The 21,445-nt window shown below is 37.2% G+C and overlaps 1 protein-coding gene across 4 annotated transcripts in view; it reads right to left on the reverse strand.

The window, feature by feature from the left end:
- Positions 1-5,082: 5,082 nt before the first annotated feature.
- USP45 (ubiquitin specific peptidase 45) overlaps positions 5,083-21,445 on the reverse strand; it is a 49,814-nt gene continuing 33,451 nt past the window's right edge. For 2 of the 4 annotated variants that reach the window (XM_057410844.1, XM_057410845.1), the window contains exons 9-18: positions 20,467-20,554; positions 16,999-17,080; positions 16,042-16,133; positions 13,917-13,973; positions 12,086-12,229; positions 10,044-10,713; positions 8,264-8,361; positions 7,792-7,878; positions 7,183-7,336; positions 5,083-6,231 (exon numbers count right to left, since the gene is read on the reverse strand). In XM_057410844.1, the coding sequence (XP_057266827.1) occupies positions 6,098-6,231; positions 7,183-7,336; positions 7,792-7,878; positions 8,264-8,361; positions 10,044-10,713; positions 12,086-12,229; positions 13,917-13,973; positions 16,042-16,133; positions 16,999-17,080; positions 20,467-20,554 (1,606 nt within the window). In that variant the 3' untranslated portion in view covers positions 5,083-6,097. Of the gene's footprint in view, positions 6,232-7,182; positions 7,337-7,791; positions 7,879-8,263; positions 8,362-10,043; positions 10,714-12,085; positions 12,230-13,916; positions 13,974-16,041; positions 16,134-16,998; positions 17,081-20,466; positions 20,555-21,445 lie in introns of those variants that run through there. The other 2 variants (XM_057410846.1, XM_057410847.1) reach the window with 2 other exon arrangements.

Genomic DNA, 21,445 nt, shown 5'->3' on the forward strand with positions numbered 1-21,445 from the left:
GGTGTCGGCGTCCTGAGTAAGTCGGCCAGTGTGTGCATATGTGGAGGAGGGCAGTTCTTTAAGTCTATTGAATATCCAAATTAAAGTTATAGTTGCATTTTAACGTATGAAGATAAGCCAAAATTGGTATATAGTTGTTGTATCGACATGAGGGTTGTTTACCTAGGCAAGGACTTGGTGGTTGCATTGCTTTTTGTGGAACAGACATTGTCATTAGCTGGCACATTACTCATTGCCATGGTCACTGCCTGTCGTTCCTTCAGTGTCATCTGATGTAAATGCCTAAAACACCCATCGTCTCTTTGATCATTGGATAAATTAATACATGAAGTAGCAAAATAACTTTTTATAAATCTGTAGGAAAGTGTTGAGAAACTTGTGTTTTACTTCATGTAATGATTTAAGTGTGAGATTTGTTGGTGCCACTTACGCTACGTATTACTGTTAGCTGAAGTGTTCTAGAATTTTCTCTTTTTGTGTCACAAAGAATGGCTAGACAGAGAATGGTTTCCATGGATTTAAGTATTCTGGAAGTTCTAAATCTGTGCAGCATTGACTGACACACAGCTGGAACCCTGGAGTGATGCTTATGAACGGATGAGCTTCAAGCTGCTACTGAAGCTGGGGATGTGAGGGGGACCCACTCTTTGTCTTGCTCTTATCACAGAACTAGAGAGCTTGGTTTGTGCAAAGGAAAGAAACTGTCTTAATCTCTGACCTGTGCCACAGATGGTAAGGCAGGGGGAACAAATGGTGTAGGTTAAGGGTATGGACTCATCTCTGGGTAGCTTCTCCAAGTGCAGCGAAGTTGTGACACAAAGTGAAAGGAAAAAATACTGTCTTTTTAAGTTGAGGGGAAAAAAATGGAAGCTTTGTGAACTCAATTGTACAGCATACAGCTTATATTTAAACAATATAGTTTTCAAATGGTTGGATGTTCTATTTATACATTTGTCAAATATATAACATAGATAAAAGACGAAATGAATAGAAGACAAATGGCAGCTTTATTCTGAGAAACTTGTTAAAGCACCTAGGACAGGCTGGAAAATTGATCAGGTTTTCTAAATACAGTCTGTGTTTAAGGCTCTGTTTACTTAATAACATTTGGAATTATAAATCTACAAATTAAGTGTATCGGAATGCTATAAATTCTGAAAATATTCTTATTTAAATACCTGCAGAATAAAAGTAGGCTACTAATTCAAACAGATGAAAAATAAAATGAATGAAAACAAGGTGAAATTTCTAATATGCTTGATTTATTGCTCACAAGTATTTTGGACTTAGAAACGGGTTTTTTTGGTTACTTGGATTGTCTTTTGTTTAAGTGCAAGAACATATGAACGTACCAGGGATTATCTGAATGAATAAATAACAGTAGAATCAGAATTCAACTTGGTGAAATGGCTGCCACTGACATGGTGGTTTCCTTAGAGTTTGCTGTAATGGTCCCCGTGTTACACAGCTCAAAACCAAAACACTAACCTAGCAAAGCAATGGGGTAAGTGTTAAGAAATCATCAATGTACTCAAAATAAATACTTTTCTGTTTTCTTTTAAAAGCAGTACTGCACATTTTTATTTTATACTAGAAAAAAGAAGCTGCAATAGATGCAAGAAATACTTTTGACACTTGCAAAATAGTTTTTCTATGAATATCAATGAAGACAGGAGTATTTATAATTTTATGTCAATGGAATTTATGTCAAGTAGTCTTAGTAGTTGCAATGCATTGGAATTGTTTTAACAAATTCACTTAGGCTTTTTATATAAGGTTGTGCAAAGTAAGCGTTTTGACTTACACTGACAGACTGCTGTCTGAAAATGTATTTTGTAATCACATAATCTCAGTTAACAAGAAAAAAACAGATTTTAAATCATATTGAATAGTCACTTACCCACTGTTTCTGCAGTTTATTTATACACCAAGCCCAGCTAAAACAGCTAGCAAAATGACATCCTAGGACAGAGTAAATAGATACAGAAGCAAAAATAATCCATTCTGAAGTAATTAGACTGAAATGGTTCTGCTGAGCATTAGTGGCATCTCTTTATTATTTCATATGATTTCACACATAAATCTTTGTACAAATGCTTAAATGTGTACAGGGCACAGCAAGAGAGCTTCCAGCTGATAAAAACTGAGGAATATCAAATCTTTGTTTAACCAGGACTGCTGTGAAGCTGTTCAGTAAAGTATGCTGCCACTTTTTATTTAAAAGTGGATTTGCCAGTTTTTGCTAACAGAAGTGTTGTATTCAAATACTTTGTTCCCATTTTAATACATCTTCAAGTTTCTTCTCAAGAAATTATTCCTTTCCAAATCTTAGGGGTTTTACTAGTGTGTTCAAATAAGCTTTTTATAATGGGTTGAGAATGCAGATGTGTTAATTTCATATGTTCCTTTGTGATTCAGTTGGTGTTAAGGTAAAAAAAGAAGTCCAAAGAGAAGCAAATGGTGAAATTAAGACATTTCAGCCTTTTCATGAATTTATAAACCACTCTCACCTGCTACCACTTGAAGTCCATAAGCAAGAGCACTTCATTGATACAGAGCACGCAGATGGGAACAGGGGAGCAGGGTTTGGCATACTGCATAATTTCATTTCCTGAACAAAGACAGTCACACTGCATACATTTTGGGCAAAGAAGTTCAGGGTTGGTTTGCTGTTTTTTTTTCTTCACCACCGAGTTATTTGTAATCCTCTCTTAGGAGAACAGACTTATACAGACATGGTGTCTGTACATGTACTGGTGTAGGTAGGTTAGTATAATAAATCTCACCATCACCTGTTGCCATATTTAGTATAAATTGTACCTAAATCCAAAGGTAAAAAGGTTCTTTCTGAGGAGAAAGGCTTTATAATCTGGACTAATTCCTTAAGTGATACAGCCATCTTTATTGATGCCTCTGCTCCGGGGAAGCTTTGTAGGGCGTTCCAGTTGTCCATATGTGAATCAAGTACTTCTCTAAATTAGATTTACTTACTGAAGAGTGAGCAACTGTTTACTTTGCTTCCTTCCTCATTGTTTTGAAGGCACTGTCTTGTGACTGGTTGGCAGAGAGCTGCTTGGGAGTCACAGGTTTTCTCAAGATACCTGTACTGCAGTCTGTAGGAAGAGGCAAGACTGCAGTTACAGTAGCTCTTCCAATAGGAGTGTTTCTAGTTCAAAGAGTGCAAGTGATGGGACTTGGAAACGTTATGGTTAAGGATCAGTGAAATAAGACATTGACACAGGCTTATAGAGATCCAGGAAATGAACAGATGAGGCTCATGAGGAAAACGGTGGTGCCCTTGTGAGAACAGAAGGGTGGAACAAAGAGGGAGCCATTTCTAAGTTACTCCACATGAAGATGCAGGGTACTGCACTTTTTCAGGGCTTGGGGGAGGACCACAAAGGTACAGTGCAGCTCAATGAAGAGAAGGCGCTATAAGGCTGAAAAGATCTTTGGTCTGGTAACAGAAGATTCTAGACTAAAAAAAAAGATTAATATAGGTCCTTAAGTTTAGTAGTTTTAGAGAAGTCAGCAAAGCTAGGACCAGGGTTAATCTAGTCAGTCTCTCTGCTTTAGGGTGGATAAAATACACTCATGTGTGGTCTCCTAGCAAGACTGTGTCACAGAAGTGAAACTCAGTATTTGCTGTGATTCTTGCCCAGAACCAACTGGTCAGTTTTGATCAGCAGTATACAAAGAGGGCGAAGGTGTGTGTAGGTGGATGAAGGGTATAGGAAGATTAGGAGCCTAAAGCAAATTAATATATTTTAACTAACTCTGGTATAAATGTTATTTTTTCTTTCTTAGTGTAGACTCAGGTTAAGAAGTGTTTAGTTGGAATACAGATGGCTAAAGTTGACTGCTTGGTTTCTGTTTTAATCATAGAATCATAGAATAATTAAGGTTGGAAGGGAGCTTAAGATCATCTAGTTCCAACCCCCCTGCCATGGGCAGGGACACATCACACTAAACCATGCTACCCAAGGCTTTGTCCAACCTGGCCTTGAACACCGCCAGGGATGGAGCATTCATAACCTCCCTGGGTTAGTCGAGAACCTGCCAAATTTGCCTCACAGTCAAAACTAAACCCTGCAATTCAAACAGAGAGGACATCAATGGGCAGGAGAAAAATGTGGCCTCAAAATGATGATTTTAAAGAAATGTCATTTCTGCAAGGTCTTGCAGAGGGATTTGGTCCACGAAAATAGAGTCAGTGAGTCCATAACAAAATAGAAGGTCTTTGCAGGACTCAGCCTGAAAGAAAGAAAAAGGGTGGGGGAAAGAGTGTAAAAGGAGAAAGACAGACTTGTATAACCCAAAGGAGCTTAGGGATCAGTGGAAGAAAAAATGATTGCACTGGCCAAAATGTATAGCCTAATTTTGACCTAAACAGAGCAGTCTTCCTTTGGAACATAAAATCTTGTGCAAGCAGGGCCTCATTCCAGTATGACCATCAGCTGTATGGCCTAAAAATCCTTAGTGCCTTGCACAAGTATGTACAGGTAATGTGGCTATAAAATGTATCTCAGCAGTTTGAGCAAATGCTGCTATGGCAGGTTTTGCTATTTTCTTTCTACAAAAGAGTAAATACAGTGAGATGAAACCCGGAAACAGAACTAAAGAATAGGAAAGCTGTCCAAATAGGTATGATGACGTGTGGTACAGATAGTAACAGGGACAACATGGGTTGCTGGTTTTTGTTTGGGGTTTGGCTTTTTTCCAACAAAACACATTTCCATAAATTAAAATAGTAAACAGAAATAAACATAATTTTTTTCCCTACCAAAGAGCAAGTTGGACAGAATGGAACTGTTACAGAAGTAATTTGTATTGAAGTAACTGCTTATTAAATAATTGCCACATAGCTTCAAAGTAGTCATCAGATTTTGAGATTATGTATCTATTGCTCTCTGAGATGGCAATGAGAAATTGCCAAAAGAAGTAACAACTCCATACAGGGGAGCCAAACATGATACGGAAACAAGTTCTGCCACCAGGACACCTGCTGTCCTCCAGTGATGACAAATGGAAGTCCAGACACATATTGGAGGGCAAAAGTCATCATTTACTGTCCAACTCAGACACAGTGCAAAAATAATTTATAGTTTATTACTCCTGTGAGAAAAGTATTCAGGAACAGATAAACAAATTCATGTTTAGATCCAAAAGTAACAGAATTACCCAGTTACACTTAAATTCCATACATATTCATACACAAGCTTATATGCTGTACATTGTCATAAATACGAAGTTGAAAATTTACTAAATACAGAAGTATTTGCAATTGTCTTTCCTAGCAGGTAAAATGACCATATATATTGATGTATTCATGGTGTGCATATATACACACGTGTGTGTATGTAAATATATATATATATGGGAAGATATACATATGCACACCAAGTATATATTTAAACAGGAATACATTGCTATACCAGTGCCAGCTGGAGACAGCTGAAAGGGTACTGGGTATCTGAGGATTCCCTGTTACTTTGAGGAAGCCACGTTTTCCCAATCTATTCCCAGCTCTATTGGGAAAGTGCACTGCAGCCTTATCCAGAGACAGCTGTTGTTACTCCATTCTGGAAGCACTGTGCTTTCCAATTACTACATGCGGAAGCAACACGATTTGACAGGTTCTTGTTTACAGGATTCTTAACAGCTGACAACCAACCCAGAGATGGGAAGGGTCTGGACTAGATCACAGAAGCTGAAATACTTTATATAGTTACTTTACACCACCAAATCCAGGCACTTAACGCTATCAGTATTTTTATTCTCAACTGTTCTAGTACTATGGGTGAAAGCTTATCTTTATCAAAAACAAACTTTCTATAGACTTCAGTAGGATAGGACGTCATCTTACATTCTAACAGTACTGTATTTTAATTAATCCAGGAATTTTAAATGTTTGGAAAAGTGCATACTTCAAGAGAACAATTCAGATATTTATAATAGCTTGACTGAACTTCAAAGTCAACATATGATAAATTCTCTACAAGATGAAGGCACAATATTTACAGGTACTCTTACCACTGCAGCTTTAAATAAGATAAACTAAATAACCACTACCATCTTTAAATTAAATCGTTGAGACTTATAGTAATAATCTTTCATAAAAAAGTAGATATGCCTGTGCATTTAGTACTCTTGATTCTGGAACCATCTGAACATGGGCATCACTAACATACACCCACTGTCCTCCTGACGCTCCCATGGCTTCTTTTAAGCCTGAAATGCAAAAGCAAAGTAAGTTGTTTCTTGTCTTTCATGTCATTATCAAACAAATACAGTGGATATGTCAAAAAGCCCCAAGAAGAACTCATGACTTAGATGCAATCCAGTATTTTCAGTTTGAAATTTACATGCCAGAAAGTGCTGTAAGAGAAACTGGTGGAAGACAGAGCTTACAAATGTACACTTCCATTGCTTTTTTCCTATTTTGGTCAAAAAGCCTAACATTTCAAGTAGAGCGTGCTGAGTTCTAACAATAAGTTATAATAGCATACAACCAGTTCCGACACCGGTGTGAAATTAAGAACACAGAAAGATCTAATCTATTCTAATAAACACTGCATGGGAAGCGTAAGACTGAAGGAGACTTCAGTTTCAAAAATCATATTAAAAATTTTACTTCTGGGAAATGAGCTTCAAATGCAAAGTGACACATCATAGGACGGACAGGATACTGCTTGGTTCTCACTTGCCCCATGAAGGGAAAGAATATATTTACCTTGCTCTGACAGCTCAACATTCTTCCCTCCACAAGTCACTCACTAACAGATTCTATCCTAGAATCTGACTTCATTCTGTATATCCAAAACATATTAATGAGAACTACTGTGTTGTCCTCAAAATTCAAGCAGAAACCCTACAGCAAATCTCGCACAGCTATTCATCTGGACATAATACTTTGACTAGGAAAGAGACAGTTTTCCATTAATTCTCTCTTTAACAGCTGAACCAAAATTCCATTATTCACTCAGCTCTATGTGGGATTAATACAGAAGTAGGTCATGTAGTGGGTGTAACAGAAAAAGAGTAATTTCCTTATGTGATACAGAAATAACAGAGTATTCTGAGCTAAAACAATTATTTGCTATGAATCCCCTTAATGATAAGGAGCTGTAGCCAGTGCTTGCTTTTAGGTTTACTCACAGAGAAAAGAGGCTCTGTACATACCCAGAACATTTTTAGTGGTAGAAATATGCTCCAGTAATTTCTTGGAGGGTGTCCTGACTTTTACATATGCTGCATAATGACCACCTCTCATTGACCCACTGTGCTCCACTATTCCATAAAGACTGTACAGCACTCTTGCACCATCCGTAACATTCTGCATTCCCAGAAACACAGAAAATAAAAAGTAAATTATTTCAAGATGTATTTTACAGATATCTTAACTAGCTACCAACAGTATCACTTTAAAAGAAGCAGACAGACATCTACAGCTTTCCAATGGTGAAATACATCTATTAAAAAATACTCTATTAATTGAATTTGGTTACCATGGAAGCAGCAATACTTGCTTAAACGCTGTTAGATACACTAACACCATCAGGGCCCCATAGCTTAATTAATACTAGTTAATTTCTGTGATATTCTTGATATGAATGGAATTTCAATTCCCAGTTCTGACCTGAGGATACTATTTGAAAAATTTACCCTGCAATTTCTCTAGGAAAGGAAGGAATAATAAACATTATCATCATCATTATCATCAATCCAGTTTAACTTGTGCTCAAAGCAACAGCCTGAAGTACCATAACAATAAAGATTTGAAATGGGTACCTTGCAAGATGCAGCACAAAATGGTGCCAAGTCTAAAATCAGTGGGAAATCCACATGCCTATTCACTTTCCGTAGACTCAAACCAGCCTTCAAAAGAAAAGGAAAAAAAAAAAGACTGTAAAATAAATATTTTTACTAGGAAGCTTTTTAAAGCTAAGGTGCATTATTATACTATTAAAATAAACCAAACCCAATAGTAAGATTGTAACTGATTTAAACATTCTTTGTTATGCTTTCAATACAATGCCTGCTACACATAAGCATGATGGACACGTAAGAGGTTTCCCTGGATACATCTGAATGGCTAAATGCACTCTGAAGGTATGAGACAATAAAAAAAAAACAACACAGACATGTTTCAGATAGTGGTTCTCCATATAAAAAGCAAATATCAGTATACACGACAACACTGAAAGAACTGCTTGTCCACCAGTGGGGCAGAGGAATATACAGGAGGGTTTTGGCCTTTTACCTGGTGGAATCTTTTCAGATGGAGAATAAGAATAGCAGGAACTGAAGAAATCAGCAGCTGTTTCCGAGCATTTGTGTAGACACCTTCCATTTTCTTTTCTGTATTTATGAATATCAAAATAATTTGTAAAGTGAAGGCAGTCACACAGAATTTTGCTATTTTTTAAACATCTGACAGAATACTCTATGTTGCAGTGATTGTGTGCATGTTATATAAAATGCAAGGGAAAATTTTAAGAGTAGCAGAAAAATATTTCCTCTTTTTTCTAGTTTTTAATAAACAATCTGTCAAATCTGAGCATTATTTTAGCTCTTCCTGTGCAGATCAGATCAAAAGTTGAAAACGTACACTATCCAGGTCAGCTTGCACACTGAGATACCAACATCATCTGTTACTACAGCACCCAACTTTCCTGTTAAAACCATTTCATTTGAAATTAATGGATGATCACTGGAACAAGAATTGGAAGGCACACGTCCCTTTTACCTATGCTAATGTCCCAACCACTAAGATAGAGGTTAATTTTCCATTCTTCAGTTCTTTCTGAATGACTACACACTTTGTAGTCATTTATGTTTATTTAAAAGAAAGGTCTGAGGAGGGATGTTTACTTCAGGCCTCATAACCTGCTGACTTAAGCACACAGGACTGGGATATGTGGACTCCGATCTCCTCTGGTGTGGAGGAAATTGAACCTGGGGCTCTTGCCAAAAGTAGCTCAGTGATTAGCTATACAGTAAAAGGGAACATGGCATCAGCTTTTTTTTTTTTGCTGACAAAAAATAATTTATTTACTGGTTTTACACATGTCCAAAGGAGAATATTTCATCTGAGGTAGAATGGAGCATTTCATGTAAATGCAGGTGACTTCTTACATCTTTTGTTTTAGAAAGAAAAGAATAATGCTTAGTTGTGAACAGATTTTCCTCTTCCATTTTTCATTGTGCCTATGGAACCAAAACATTATTTATATAGCACTTAGTCCAGTAGTGAATGATTATAAAATACTACGCTTAATTATTTTTCTGAATTTACTCATGCTTAAATTGTATCTCTTTTAATAGCTATAAATGCACAGCATATGGGCAATTTTTTGTTACTTTACCTCCCTTTATATTTTTACAAATTATCTTAACAGCTTAATTTTTTATCCTTCTGAATTACTATACACCAAAACAAATCCTCCAGTCCTTTTTAATAGGTTATTTTTCATGATTTTAAATTTGTTTTTCTCACTCAGGTAACCCTAACGGTCTGCTTGGGCTACACAAACGTCAAGGAAACCATTGTCACAAGAAGGTAGTTCTCATCTCCATCCTTACAAATCTTTGTGTTTCCCCCCCCACCTTCATCACAAGTGTCTTTTTTTCCCTCGTACATACTTAACTACGTTACTTCCCTGAGGATGTAAGTTGCTACAGCTGAATATTACATACAGCATTTATTTCAAAGCTTCTAGTATTGTAAGGAACAGAAACAGCAGCGAAGATTAATATTGAACGATGCGTCTACTCAGTTTATGGTCATCTTTAAATTAGTTATCTTGTGTAAAACAAAGAAAATCTGCAAAATTAATTCTAAGTTATATCTGCAGTTATGTTCTAATATAGAATTTTGTCTTCGCCTTGTCAGGATTAAGTTTTAAATTGTTAAAAGTTTTACTTGGGAAGACATTTCCTATTTAGCCACAAGGGGGAGGCCCATGCTGGAGCAACAACCCAGCAGCACAGGTTTTGACAGGCGATTTTGTGAAGTGTCCAGACAGGTACAAGCACTTTACCTGTGGAGTTGGTTTTCTTCTGATACTTCTGCTTCTTTTCTGTGCAGCTCTCACATAAGAGCTTGTTGTTCCCCATTAGGAGCTCCACAGAGGTGAACTGGTAGAGGCAGGACTGAACAGAACATTCCTTTGAGCTAGTTATGTAGCTTTGGGAAAGTGTCTGGAAAGCATTTTGAGGGTTTTGGGACAGAGGGGATTTGTCTCCTGAGAACATGGAGTTATTTGATAAACCTGTTGCTGGATCTCCACGGCTCGATTTTTTATCTTCATGCATAGTATCACATAAGCTGAGTTTGGATATGGCACTAGAAATCATCCCTTCGTTACTGTCACTTGGTTTGTTGTGGGGCATTTTAACATTTATGTGGTTGACATGCAAACCAGACATGTTGCTGGATGGACTGAAAGCTGTTTGCTTAGAAGCACTTTCGCTTTCTGAGGCTTCACTGTCTGCATCAAAGCTGCTTTCAGAGCGGCTGGCTTCCTTCTCACTGCCATCCGTCTGACTTCCATTTACAGCAGAGTCAGCGGTCATGTCTTTGGAATACAGAACACCAGAGCCACCTTCCAGCTCAAGCTTTTTGTTTTTTTCCTGTATTATAACAGGACTTCTTTCTTCTTCATTCGAGGAAGCTTTTCTGGCAAGCCGTCTTTCCTGGTTCAACTGATTCTGTAAATTATGGCATTATTGTTTCAGTAATATAGAGGAAAACAGATCTGTGATCTAACATAGCTTTTGAAACATGACCAATTCAAAGCAAATTCAACCTATTACTTTATATTCTCCATCTCTCACATGTTTAAGCTAGTTGATTTCCTTAAGATCTTTTTAAACCAATTTAGGATTAGAAACCTACACCCCAGCCAGCTAAGAGCATTACACTTACTGCAAGATCAGTACTTCCCCCCAGCTAATTACATTCAGTTTGACAGCTGTGATGGCATGTTTGAAGTGGTTTGAAGCTTAATCTAACTTAAGCTTCTAAAAGTTCTTAAGTTTAAGCTAGTCCCCTAACCTCCCTTCAGAGGCCTTAGCTGATGGGCAGCTCCAGAAGAAAATCCAACTTACCTTGTAGGCATTTGTCTTAAAATTAAATAAAGCATCCCTGGCAGTAGTATGTTTGCTAATTTGTGTATCATCTGAAATTGCTTATTTTATTTTATCAAGATTGCAAGAAGGAAAAAACCCAAACCACTACCTTTGCTACCAGAGAAAACTAGTACTATAGATTAAAAAAACCCAATGCTGCCATAATTTAGGTGATTTATAATCATTCATGGTTCTTTTCTTTCTTTCATTTGGCTGCTTTCCAAAAGAAAGAAGCAAAATAAATTAGCAACTTTTTTTCCCCTTTGCCTTATAAATAGCAAAGGGAGAGAGGAACTTGCTCCTCATTTCAGGAGAAAAGCCTTACAAGGAGTGTTCAGGTATTCTGTTAGTTTACAAAACCACCAACAGGACACACCCCAAGTTTCACAAGCAAACTTACAAACCGATAAACTGAAGTCACAGAATATGAGCAAACACTGACTGAATTCAACAGCTGTTTTGGATTATAAATTTAGTGCAAAACAGATCTATTACACCGAAAATAATAGTAGTAACAGACTAAAATAATGATAAATACATATCTGAAAAGAGAACAGAGAATCACAAAGCCTCACCAATTAGACAGACATACTTCATAGGTCAGTTTATCTGTTCTTACTGAAAGCAGAGTTGTTGCTTCTTCTGTATTAGTCCATCTAGTCTACTTTATTGAATGATATTTTCTTATTTTTTAAAACATTTCAGTAATTGTGCTTGCACTTATAAGTATTAACACTATTATTCACACTATGTTGTAATTTTCCATGTCTATTCTAGTATAGATTCTAACTGGCCACATAACCCAATATGGACAAGAAGGCTTACTAAAAAAAAGTGTTAATAAGACACTCTATGTATACAAAAAAACCCCATTGGTATGTGTCAAAATTCTCACCCCTGAGCCATAGAAACTTCAGAATAAATGCAAGATTTAGTGTATTTCAGTTCTTACCTTATCTTTTGTTAAAGCATGTTTCTTGACAATTTTGGGTTGATTATTCAGTGTAGTGACAGAAGAACAGTTATACTGACCAAGATCTGCCTCTTGTACACTTTTACCTTTACCTGTTCTTCCCAAAGGCACAGGTTTTGCAACCTAAGAAATTAGACAGGAAATTAGGGAAGGAAACATGCAAATTTTGTATTCCTCTGCAACCTACAGAAAAGATAAATGTAGGTGTGTTTTTTTCCTTTACTGTAGAAAATAGTAACCAACATAAATCCAACTAACTGGCCCCTGAATTGTGGTACAAGACTACTTTCTCATTTTATTTATCATAAACTCACTGTCAACATCTTTGAAGGATTGAGAGCCACAAAAACAGGAATGATACAAAATTCCTGTACAGAACACATGCCAAACAATCTGTTTTAGTATTGTATAAGCACATATGTGTAAGTTGTGAATTTATCAAAGAAGACATAGCTCCACATCAGATAATCTCTGGAGCAGCCTACCACCATATGACATGATGCAGGAACTGCCGCACGTCCCCCCATCACATTAATGGCAGCAGCATATCTAGACTATAACGGAAAGAGATGACCATAAAGTAATGCATGTCCTCAGGTAAGTGCAGCAATTGCTAAAAAAAACCCAAAACATAGAATAATAGACTAGTTTGTGTTGGAAGGGACCTTAAAGCTCATCTAGTTCCAACCCCTCAGCCACAGGCTGGGACACCTTCCACTAGACCAGGTTGCTCAAAGCCCCATCCAACTTGGTCTTGAATACTGCCGGGGATGGAGAATTCACAACTTCTCTGGGCAACCTGTGCCAGTGTCTCATCTCTAACGTGAGGAATTACCTATGAAGTACTTGTCTGCTTCTAAAATTAATTTCTTGCACATAGAAACATACAGCTAAACATTATACTTGAACTATCATATAAAATTAATATGTTTTAAAAGCCAGCAAGTCTCTCTCTCAAACAGAACCTATGAAGATCCCATGTTTACACATGTGAGCCAGAAGCACAGGGGCCCACATACTCAAAATGCTCTTAAAGCTTTAACTCCCACAGACATCTGCACTCAATGCAGCAACAAAGATGAAGAATTTCTTATGAGCAAAACTGGTGTTTAGAGTACATTTTATACAGGATTGAATATTACATTAAATACTCTTCCTTAAATATACATGAACATATGCAGGATGGGGGAAGAACCACTCTCAACCCACCCTTCCTACTCTCAAATGGAAACACCAAGTCTCGCAAAAACAGAATGTGTGTGTGTGTGTGTGTATATATATATATATATACACACACACATATATATATGCTTTCAAAAGAACATAGTTCCTCTGCAGCTAATGGAGGCATTTTGTGAAATGCCAAAAAAAACACCCCAGAATATATTCAAAGCCTATCCATTTTTACACTGTCTCATCCCATAGGTACACTTCAGCCCAAGGGATTCGTGTTCTCTAGATGCAGAACCATATGCTAGAATCTAATTTTCTGAACCATCAAAAAAAGAAAAAAGTTTATAATAATTCTATTCATATAAGTATATAGTAAAACTACTGCCAAATTAAGCTCATCTTAGGCCTACATGTAATGTAAATTACTATGGTCATTTGTTGTAAGGTTGGACTAATTTGAAAATATATGCACTTAAGACACTGTATGTCTATATATCTATTTAAAATCATGAACAGACATATGACAGTAAAGCATACATTTTTAGGCTTGAAAACAAAACTGTATATACATAAACATCTTCATAAAGGTATGTAAACACAATCCACTGAAGCAATAGTTACTTATTCTGTTTCTTACCCTCTCCTCTATTATAGGTAGTGAAAGATCAATGAAAGGTTCTTTTACTGTTGAAATCTTGAAAAAAAGAGAAAACGCATATTAAATGCAGAGAACGTTATATGGGTTTAGCACATAGCTCCCTTTTTTAAACGAACTTATCAGAAACTATTAAAAAAAAAGCGAAAGAGTTAAAAGCTGTATCAAAACTACAATGAAGAACTTCCCAAAAAGTTTATTTATTTATTTATTTCAAATTAGCTCTGATTTTCTCTCTTAAGACTGCACAAAATTACAGCATACAGATAAAAAGGGGCAAGGCCATTCATCTGGGCATGAACTGCACCTCGAAGCAGGGTGGTGCTCAGTTTCACTGAGCTCCAGGCAGATTTTCAAGTCATGTGGGCCTTCTACATGGTACAATTCTGCTGAAAGCTAACTTTTAGAGCTTCCTGATCCTGGATGCTTCTGCACAGGCATTTGACCTCATACACTGTTAAGCAGCAGGGACTGGTTAATGACTGTTAATGACAGGTTCCAATCTGATCCTCTCAGAAAAGGTTAAGTCAGGCTTACTCATTACAGCCAAAAGATTTATTAATTTTTTTCATACCATAATATACTGTAGTTGTTAAAATAAATCCAATTAGTGGGGGAAAAGGGAATGAAAAAAAAACAACCAAACAAAACCCCTTCTTTCTTTTTTGTACTTAAGTTTTGTCATGGCTTATAGAAGCCATATGCAATCTAAGCTGAAACTGGAAATAACCTGGCAAAGCATACCTAAGGAGATTTTCTCTCAGTACTTTCCATCTGCCTTTATGACTAGAACATACCATCCAAGCCTGTTCCTTAAACTCTCTCCCTTGCTGTTCTCAAATTCCTTCCAGAACTGACTTATTTTATCTCTGGAAAGACTCTGAAAAACAAGGCCTTAAAAAGAAAAAAAAGGATCATGTAGATGTAAGTTACTGAATACAATCATGCCCTCAATTACTGTCATCATTGTCCATATCTTGTATTTGTGACCCTATCTTCCACCTGTGACATCTGATACAGACAGTAGGCTTATTTTCACTTGTTGTGCAACTCAGCATGATTTAGTTCCAGTGAAGCAATAAATGAGTCCAAAACTACTGTAACTATGATGGCTGACTGCCTGATGAGAGATGTTCAAACAGGGGTTCCTCTAAGGAGCAAGTGTGCATGAACAAACATTAGTCAAAAATACCTTTGCCAATGCAGGCAAAGGAAAGCGAACGCTAAACTCTTCCTCAGAGTGTTACAGCTAGCAAATTCCTGAGTCCTGTGCAGGCAGAATATAGGAATCCAACAAAAATAAATGAGACATGCAAAATACATACAACCTCTATTTTTTACACTGTCAAAGTTCTTCATTGATACTAGTAGCACAGTGAGGTGTAATCTGCACATCACACACAGGGAAGTTTACCTGGCACTGCAGGACTGTGCTTAATTATTCACACAGATTGATTTGCTTAATCTCTATAATATGAAATATAATGTTTTAAACCAAACACAAATGTAACATTCAATTAGAAAAGTCATGCAAGTAAGATTTTTCTCTTCCAAAGTTAAAGAAAATTATAAGGATCATGGAAAGTATTTATGATGAAATGTCAGTAATATTAATTATGAAAGGAATATGCTGTTCGTTAGGTTATTATGTTAATTATCAAAAATACTTCAAGAAAATAAAAGGTAATTTTAGCATTTCCCCACTCAGACTAATTCAAAGTAATTCCCAATTTTCAGATATATCCCAGAAGACCAGGCAGGAGGATTTATGTTTTAAGATAGGTATGTGTTTTAAAAATATCAAATAAAATCGTAGTGTAACACAGATGATTATAGAATTTGGAACCTCCAGCCTCAAGTTAGATGTAAAATCAAGGCCAGTACTTGGATCCTTTTTGAATTCAAAGGACCCCTCTTCTTAGGTTTGGGAGGATAATGCTTTATAGAAGGAATAAATCATTTTAAATGAGAAACTTTCAATAAAGTCTTGTTTTTACAAACAAACAAACAAGTATAAAATTGGCAGTACAATTTTATACTTTCAAGACAATGTAATCAAACCAGTATGTGATCTATTCCACATCAAACCAAATTCCAGAATACCTACATTTTCACATTCCTCACACATGACAGTGCTAGTCAATTCACCAACAAAGATCCTATCTATGAAGTTCATCTTCACACCCTCTCTTCCATATGCTGAAAAAACATTGCCTTTTTTAAATGTGAAAAATAACAGATCCAATGTACTATAAGTACAACAAAATTCTTTCCAAGATATATTATGAAAGCACAATTTTTAAACAAACTCAAAATGTTTTGAACACAATAACTAATACATCATATACTGTATTATCTCAACATTTTAAACTATTTTAGTGAGATGGTTCCCTTTTATCCTTCCCCTCCCCACCTACTGTAACACAATACTACCGTATCACTCAAGAAGAAGCCTTTAAAATGACATTTCAGTTTTCTTTTTAATGTATTACTTTGATAAAGATACTATGGGAAGGGTGACTTTCAAAATAGCTTAATCATTATTAAGACTTTAATTAAAAAGAAATAAATCCCCAAATTAGAACTTTTGCATAAATACAAAAAATTTAATCGAAAAACTAATTTTAAGAGAACATGCCTGCTTTTGAAACAGCTTCTTATCTCGGTTTTGTAATCAGATTTAGTGTCACAGTATCTCTGACAACTATTTCTGACAGGAATCAGTGTTATTTATATCAGTGGCCTCTCCGAGTGATACAGTAATTGTGGCTTTGTAACAAACCTGAAGATGCGGCAGGCTATTTTAGGAAACAAAATTAAATTCTATCTATCATTAAAAGAGGCATTATTAATACAGTGAAAGCCTTTATACTGAACACAAAGATGTAAGTCAGCCCATACAAAGCTCTATACTTTAGATACACACTGGGTGGCACTAGCATAATACATAATAAAAGTCTTGTAACTACAGTACTTCAGGACTGCTGTTTGCAGTAGTCAGGTTTGAAGAAAATGGCATTTAGAAACGTGTATTTTTAGAAGTTTTCAATAAAGAGTTGCATACCTTTGACTTTTCTTCTGGTTTCTTCATCTGCTGTCTTAGTAGTTGGATTATTAAATGCTTTTAAGATACCAGTTTGTATACGCTACAATTAAAAGAAAAAAAAAAAACAAAACATTTAGCAAGTATTGTAAGCCTAAACATTCTAAAAGCTACTACTATATTATTAGGTTTTATCTTGTCTTATTTCCATACAATAATTGTAATTCAGTATTTTTAATCTACTGTTGTTATTCACTAACAGTGTCAAAACTACATAAGCTTAACTTTAGTAAGTAAAGATCCAAAAATTTCCTCCCCTTAAAAAGGGAGCCATTGTAAAGCACTCAATAGGTTATCAAGAAACTATAAGTTTTTCAGTGAATAAATACTATCCATTTCTTCTACTGTTAGGGAAAAAATACACTGAAGAATGGACTATTACTGATGGACTAGGACACAGAATACTTGAAGACAGCTAAGTATCTTTAAACAGCCAGACTTCAATGACTGTGTTTGGACAGTACTTTTATTACTTCTGTTTATTTTCTAACACTGCACATTTCAGAGTTATGTTGGAAAACCTTAGGAGAGATAGAAAACTTTTTATGAGTCCACACAGATGTCATCAGCATTTGCTCAAAACATCCTAAACCATACATTTTTGAAAGAATCAGAAAGAAGCAAATTCATACGGGTAGCTTGAGACAGGGGGTGCTCCCTTCTCCATTGCTCAGTTGCCCTGGCACAAGGAGATGCTGTGTTCCTAACAGATGTATCCTAGCAGTAGTACAAAAGGCTGCTCAGCCCAACCTCCAGTGTGCCCTGGAAAGGGAAGCAGGAGGATGAACTGGGTGCCCTGACAGGAAACTGCAGCATGCATGACACGTACTTCCCTTTTCCCAGCAAAAGTACTGGCTCTCTAATCCACAAACTCTAGTAACATGTACAAGTCTCCCATGCTGGTGTGCAAATTATGTTTATAATTAAATGTGTCACTGAAGTCACACTTGGAGCAAAGTAACCATCTAGAGACAAATGGTGATACCAAACCTTCTGCAAGTAACTCAAACCCTGTGTCCTAACAGGAAAAGAATAATAAATAGCTCTTGTTTGCAGGAAGCAAAGTACACTTTCAAGCCATATATCACAAAAGCATTAGGATGACAGGCAGTGTTGGAGGTTTGGTTTCCAGTTCAGGCACCCATCAGACCAAGTCAAACTCCGACCTTACCAGTATGTGACCTGGCTTGTGAATTAACTCCCGCTGCCCCAAGCTCAGCTTTGTTCATCTTAAAGCCAACAATATACTAAAAGGACTAATCAATAGGTAATTCATGAAGTTGAGCACCATAAATGGGTTTAGGGCCATAAGCAACCCTTTTGTTGGGATTAGCGCGTTGAACCATTTATTTAGGTCAAAGAAAGACACAGTCTTTGAATGGGCAGGGTGCTGCGGACAATGGCAGCAGACATTAATCAATTAGCAGCAGGGTTCAGCCACTTCAGGCCCCGGTGTGAAACCATCTCCAGCCCACATTGCTGGGAACAGCAGACACTATGTCATCTTTATTGTAGTATCGACAAGCTTTTATCTTAAAAGTCCACTGGTGTGCATATGCACTTGCTAAATTTTTTTAATGGAGACAGGAAAATGTTCAATGCTGGTGTCAGATTCAAGATACAAAACCAGAGGAGAGGCAAAAGTGTAATATGACTTTTTGTTAGTTCCTATTACTAGTGCCGTGTTATGCATTGTATTTATTTCTCATCAAAACTCTTGGGGTTTACAAACAATGAATCCGATCAGGATAGGAAAGCAGGGACAGCTGTACAGGTTCAGCTCTCTCTCAGGTGGACAGCAAAGCAGCCAGCTGTCCTTTCAGTGGGGATATTCCTTCTTCTGAGAAGTTTAAAAGTGGTGTGAAAGAGAAAGGTTAGTGGCTGTAACCCCTGCTATAGGGCTCTGGTGGCAGACACGTTGCTGCAGTCTGTGTCCTGCCAGAGCCTGCGTGGTGGGGAGGCCACGTGGGCAGCTGCCTGTCTCCTGTGGCCAGCAGAGCTGCTCCTGCCTGTGTCCAGCCATCATGGGCCTGACATTTGGTGTTTGTCACACCATCTACAGACCTGAAACACGAGATAATTACAATTAATAGAGTGCTTTTGTACTGTCCACCACAGAGCAGCCCAAGGTGATTAAGACTGTTTGCAGTGATGTACTATTAGAGCAGCAGAGGGGTGTAATTGCAGGGACCAGCCTTTCTCTGCCTGGTGATGGGGTGGCAGAAATACTGCCCCAAATGTCACTTAAAATTCTCATTGGCTTCTATCACTCCTTTGTGGCAGCTCTGTAGCTGTCACTGCTCTCTAATAATAAAAGATTCAAAAGGCAAACACAAATGCAGGTTATCATAATGACAGCACATTCACTCATGAAACTGACTTGAAGGAAAATCACAACTGCCTACTGGAGAAGCTTAGTCATTGTAATAATTCTGCTTTCAGTGAATCCTCGTTTGTGAAGCAAATAACATTTTCAACCTTTTATTACATGAAAATCAACAAAGAAAAAAAATGAAGATTCCCTCTACTGCAAAAACATGACAACCACTTTCTACCTGAAGTCATCTGCTTCTGTTGTGTGTCCTGTTAAACACATACTCTTGTAAATGTGACAGTGTCGAAGTTCAGCTGATTCTCCCTGTAGTTCTGTTCATGATCAAGTATACTGCTGACAAGATCAAGGTATATTAATATTCTTTAAGGACGGTGATTTGTTCACCTCTAGTGCCAGGAACTGGGCTCAGACACAGCTTTGTATCTTATCTGCAAGATAATTCAGCTCCCGAGTCCTAGTCCTGATCCCGATCATGACATTCGTCACATTACTAAGTGGAGGGAAGAGGAAGTACACTGGTCAATACAAGATTTAAGGCCTTCCTTTTGAGACTTGGCAAAGAATATTTACCAAAATATCATCTGAAAAGGAGGGTCCAAGACTAGGGCAGCTGAAATGTGATATGGTCAAAATAGTTCAAGCAAGCAAACACACTTTCTTGCATTCAACAGTGCAAGAGGCAGAAATAATGAAGTAATTTTTCATATCATTAACTGCTTATATACTCAGCATACTTAAAAGCAGGTTTTAAGTAATGAAAAACAGCACTGTATTTATAAAACAAGTAGTTCTTCACACTTTCAAGAGGATACCCCCAAAGTCTTTTTTGATTCATTTTTTTCAAACACAGACAATTGAGATTCCTGGAGTAATCATGATCTACTTACCATACTCTTTCTAATGCTGACTGAAACTTTAATACCTATAAACATCTTTCAAATAAAGTCATTATTTTTCTCCAAACAACAAAACCAGCCACTCTTACTTCATTAAGTACATCTTTAAAACATTGGGAACATATGAAAAACATTGAAGCAATGACTAGTAGTTCACTATATAGTCAAGTAAGTTCTTTAAAAACACAAAGACGTTACCTTTGTTTCTTCAATCCTCATTGCATCCAACAGATAATGCAGAAGCTCCTGGCTGTCCTGCTGCTGGAACCCCTTAAATCGAGGAGCCCTACAAAAGAAGCAGTGAAGAATTTACATTGACCTTGGGAGGTTCTTAATGAGACAATGTCTACATCACAATCTTCAGGAGGCCAGGGGTACAAATAGGTAAAATCCCTGCTGGAACTCATGGTGCTTTTGGAAGTTCCTGCTGTGGCAGCAATTACACCAACAAGACTGCATTTCAATCTGAGTAACATTTTGACCCTGTTGGGTATAGCTTGACTAAAATACAGCTTTGCCAGTAGAGTTTCATGCATGCTAGCAGAACCTTCCTGACCATCTACATCAGTAGACAGCCATCATCACTGTTCAAAAACTGTAGATTCCCTTTTTTACCACTCATTGCAGCATAGATTACACAGAAATTGCAAAATACACTTATAATTACATGGATATATCCTTAAGGTGTTATCTTTGCTAAGATAACCATGGCGAGAAGGCTCCTACATCCCCACCTTCTTGCAACTCCAAGTGAGGAATTTTATGAAACTGTCAGAGCAGCCAGAGAAACCAACTTGGTTACTCAGTTTTATTAAACACATATTGAGCCAGTTTTCATTTCCAGCCTCAGACTGCATGCTCTGGATGACCAGTACATCCATCTGTAAACGCGTGTCACTATTTCCTCTGGGCACAATGATCTTACTTGCCCACCAGACACCCTCTTCACCTGCTGTAGGTTTCCTTCCACTCACACTAAAACTGCTCAGGCTTGCCTTGGAAGCTTGTGCTCATGGATAGGAGATACTAATAGCAATCAGAGAACACATCAAACGTGCAATGTGCCTACAACAGTAGAACTTCAAGCTGGGCAAGATGTCAAGATACAAAGTTGTGCAGAGTGGCTCTGGGCTACAGGCAGGCGAGTGACACAAGGGTCTCAGTTCTGAACTGCTCC

This window comes from Pezoporus wallicus, unplaced genomic scaffold (assembly GCF_028554395.1).
Source record: "Pezoporus wallicus isolate ANWC-B61680 ecotype Strahan unplaced genomic scaffold, APGP_CSIRO_Pwel_v1 contig_747, whole genome shotgun sequence".
Classification (NCBI taxonomy): Eukaryota; Metazoa; Chordata; class Aves; order Psittaciformes; family Psittacidae; genus Pezoporus; species Pezoporus wallicus.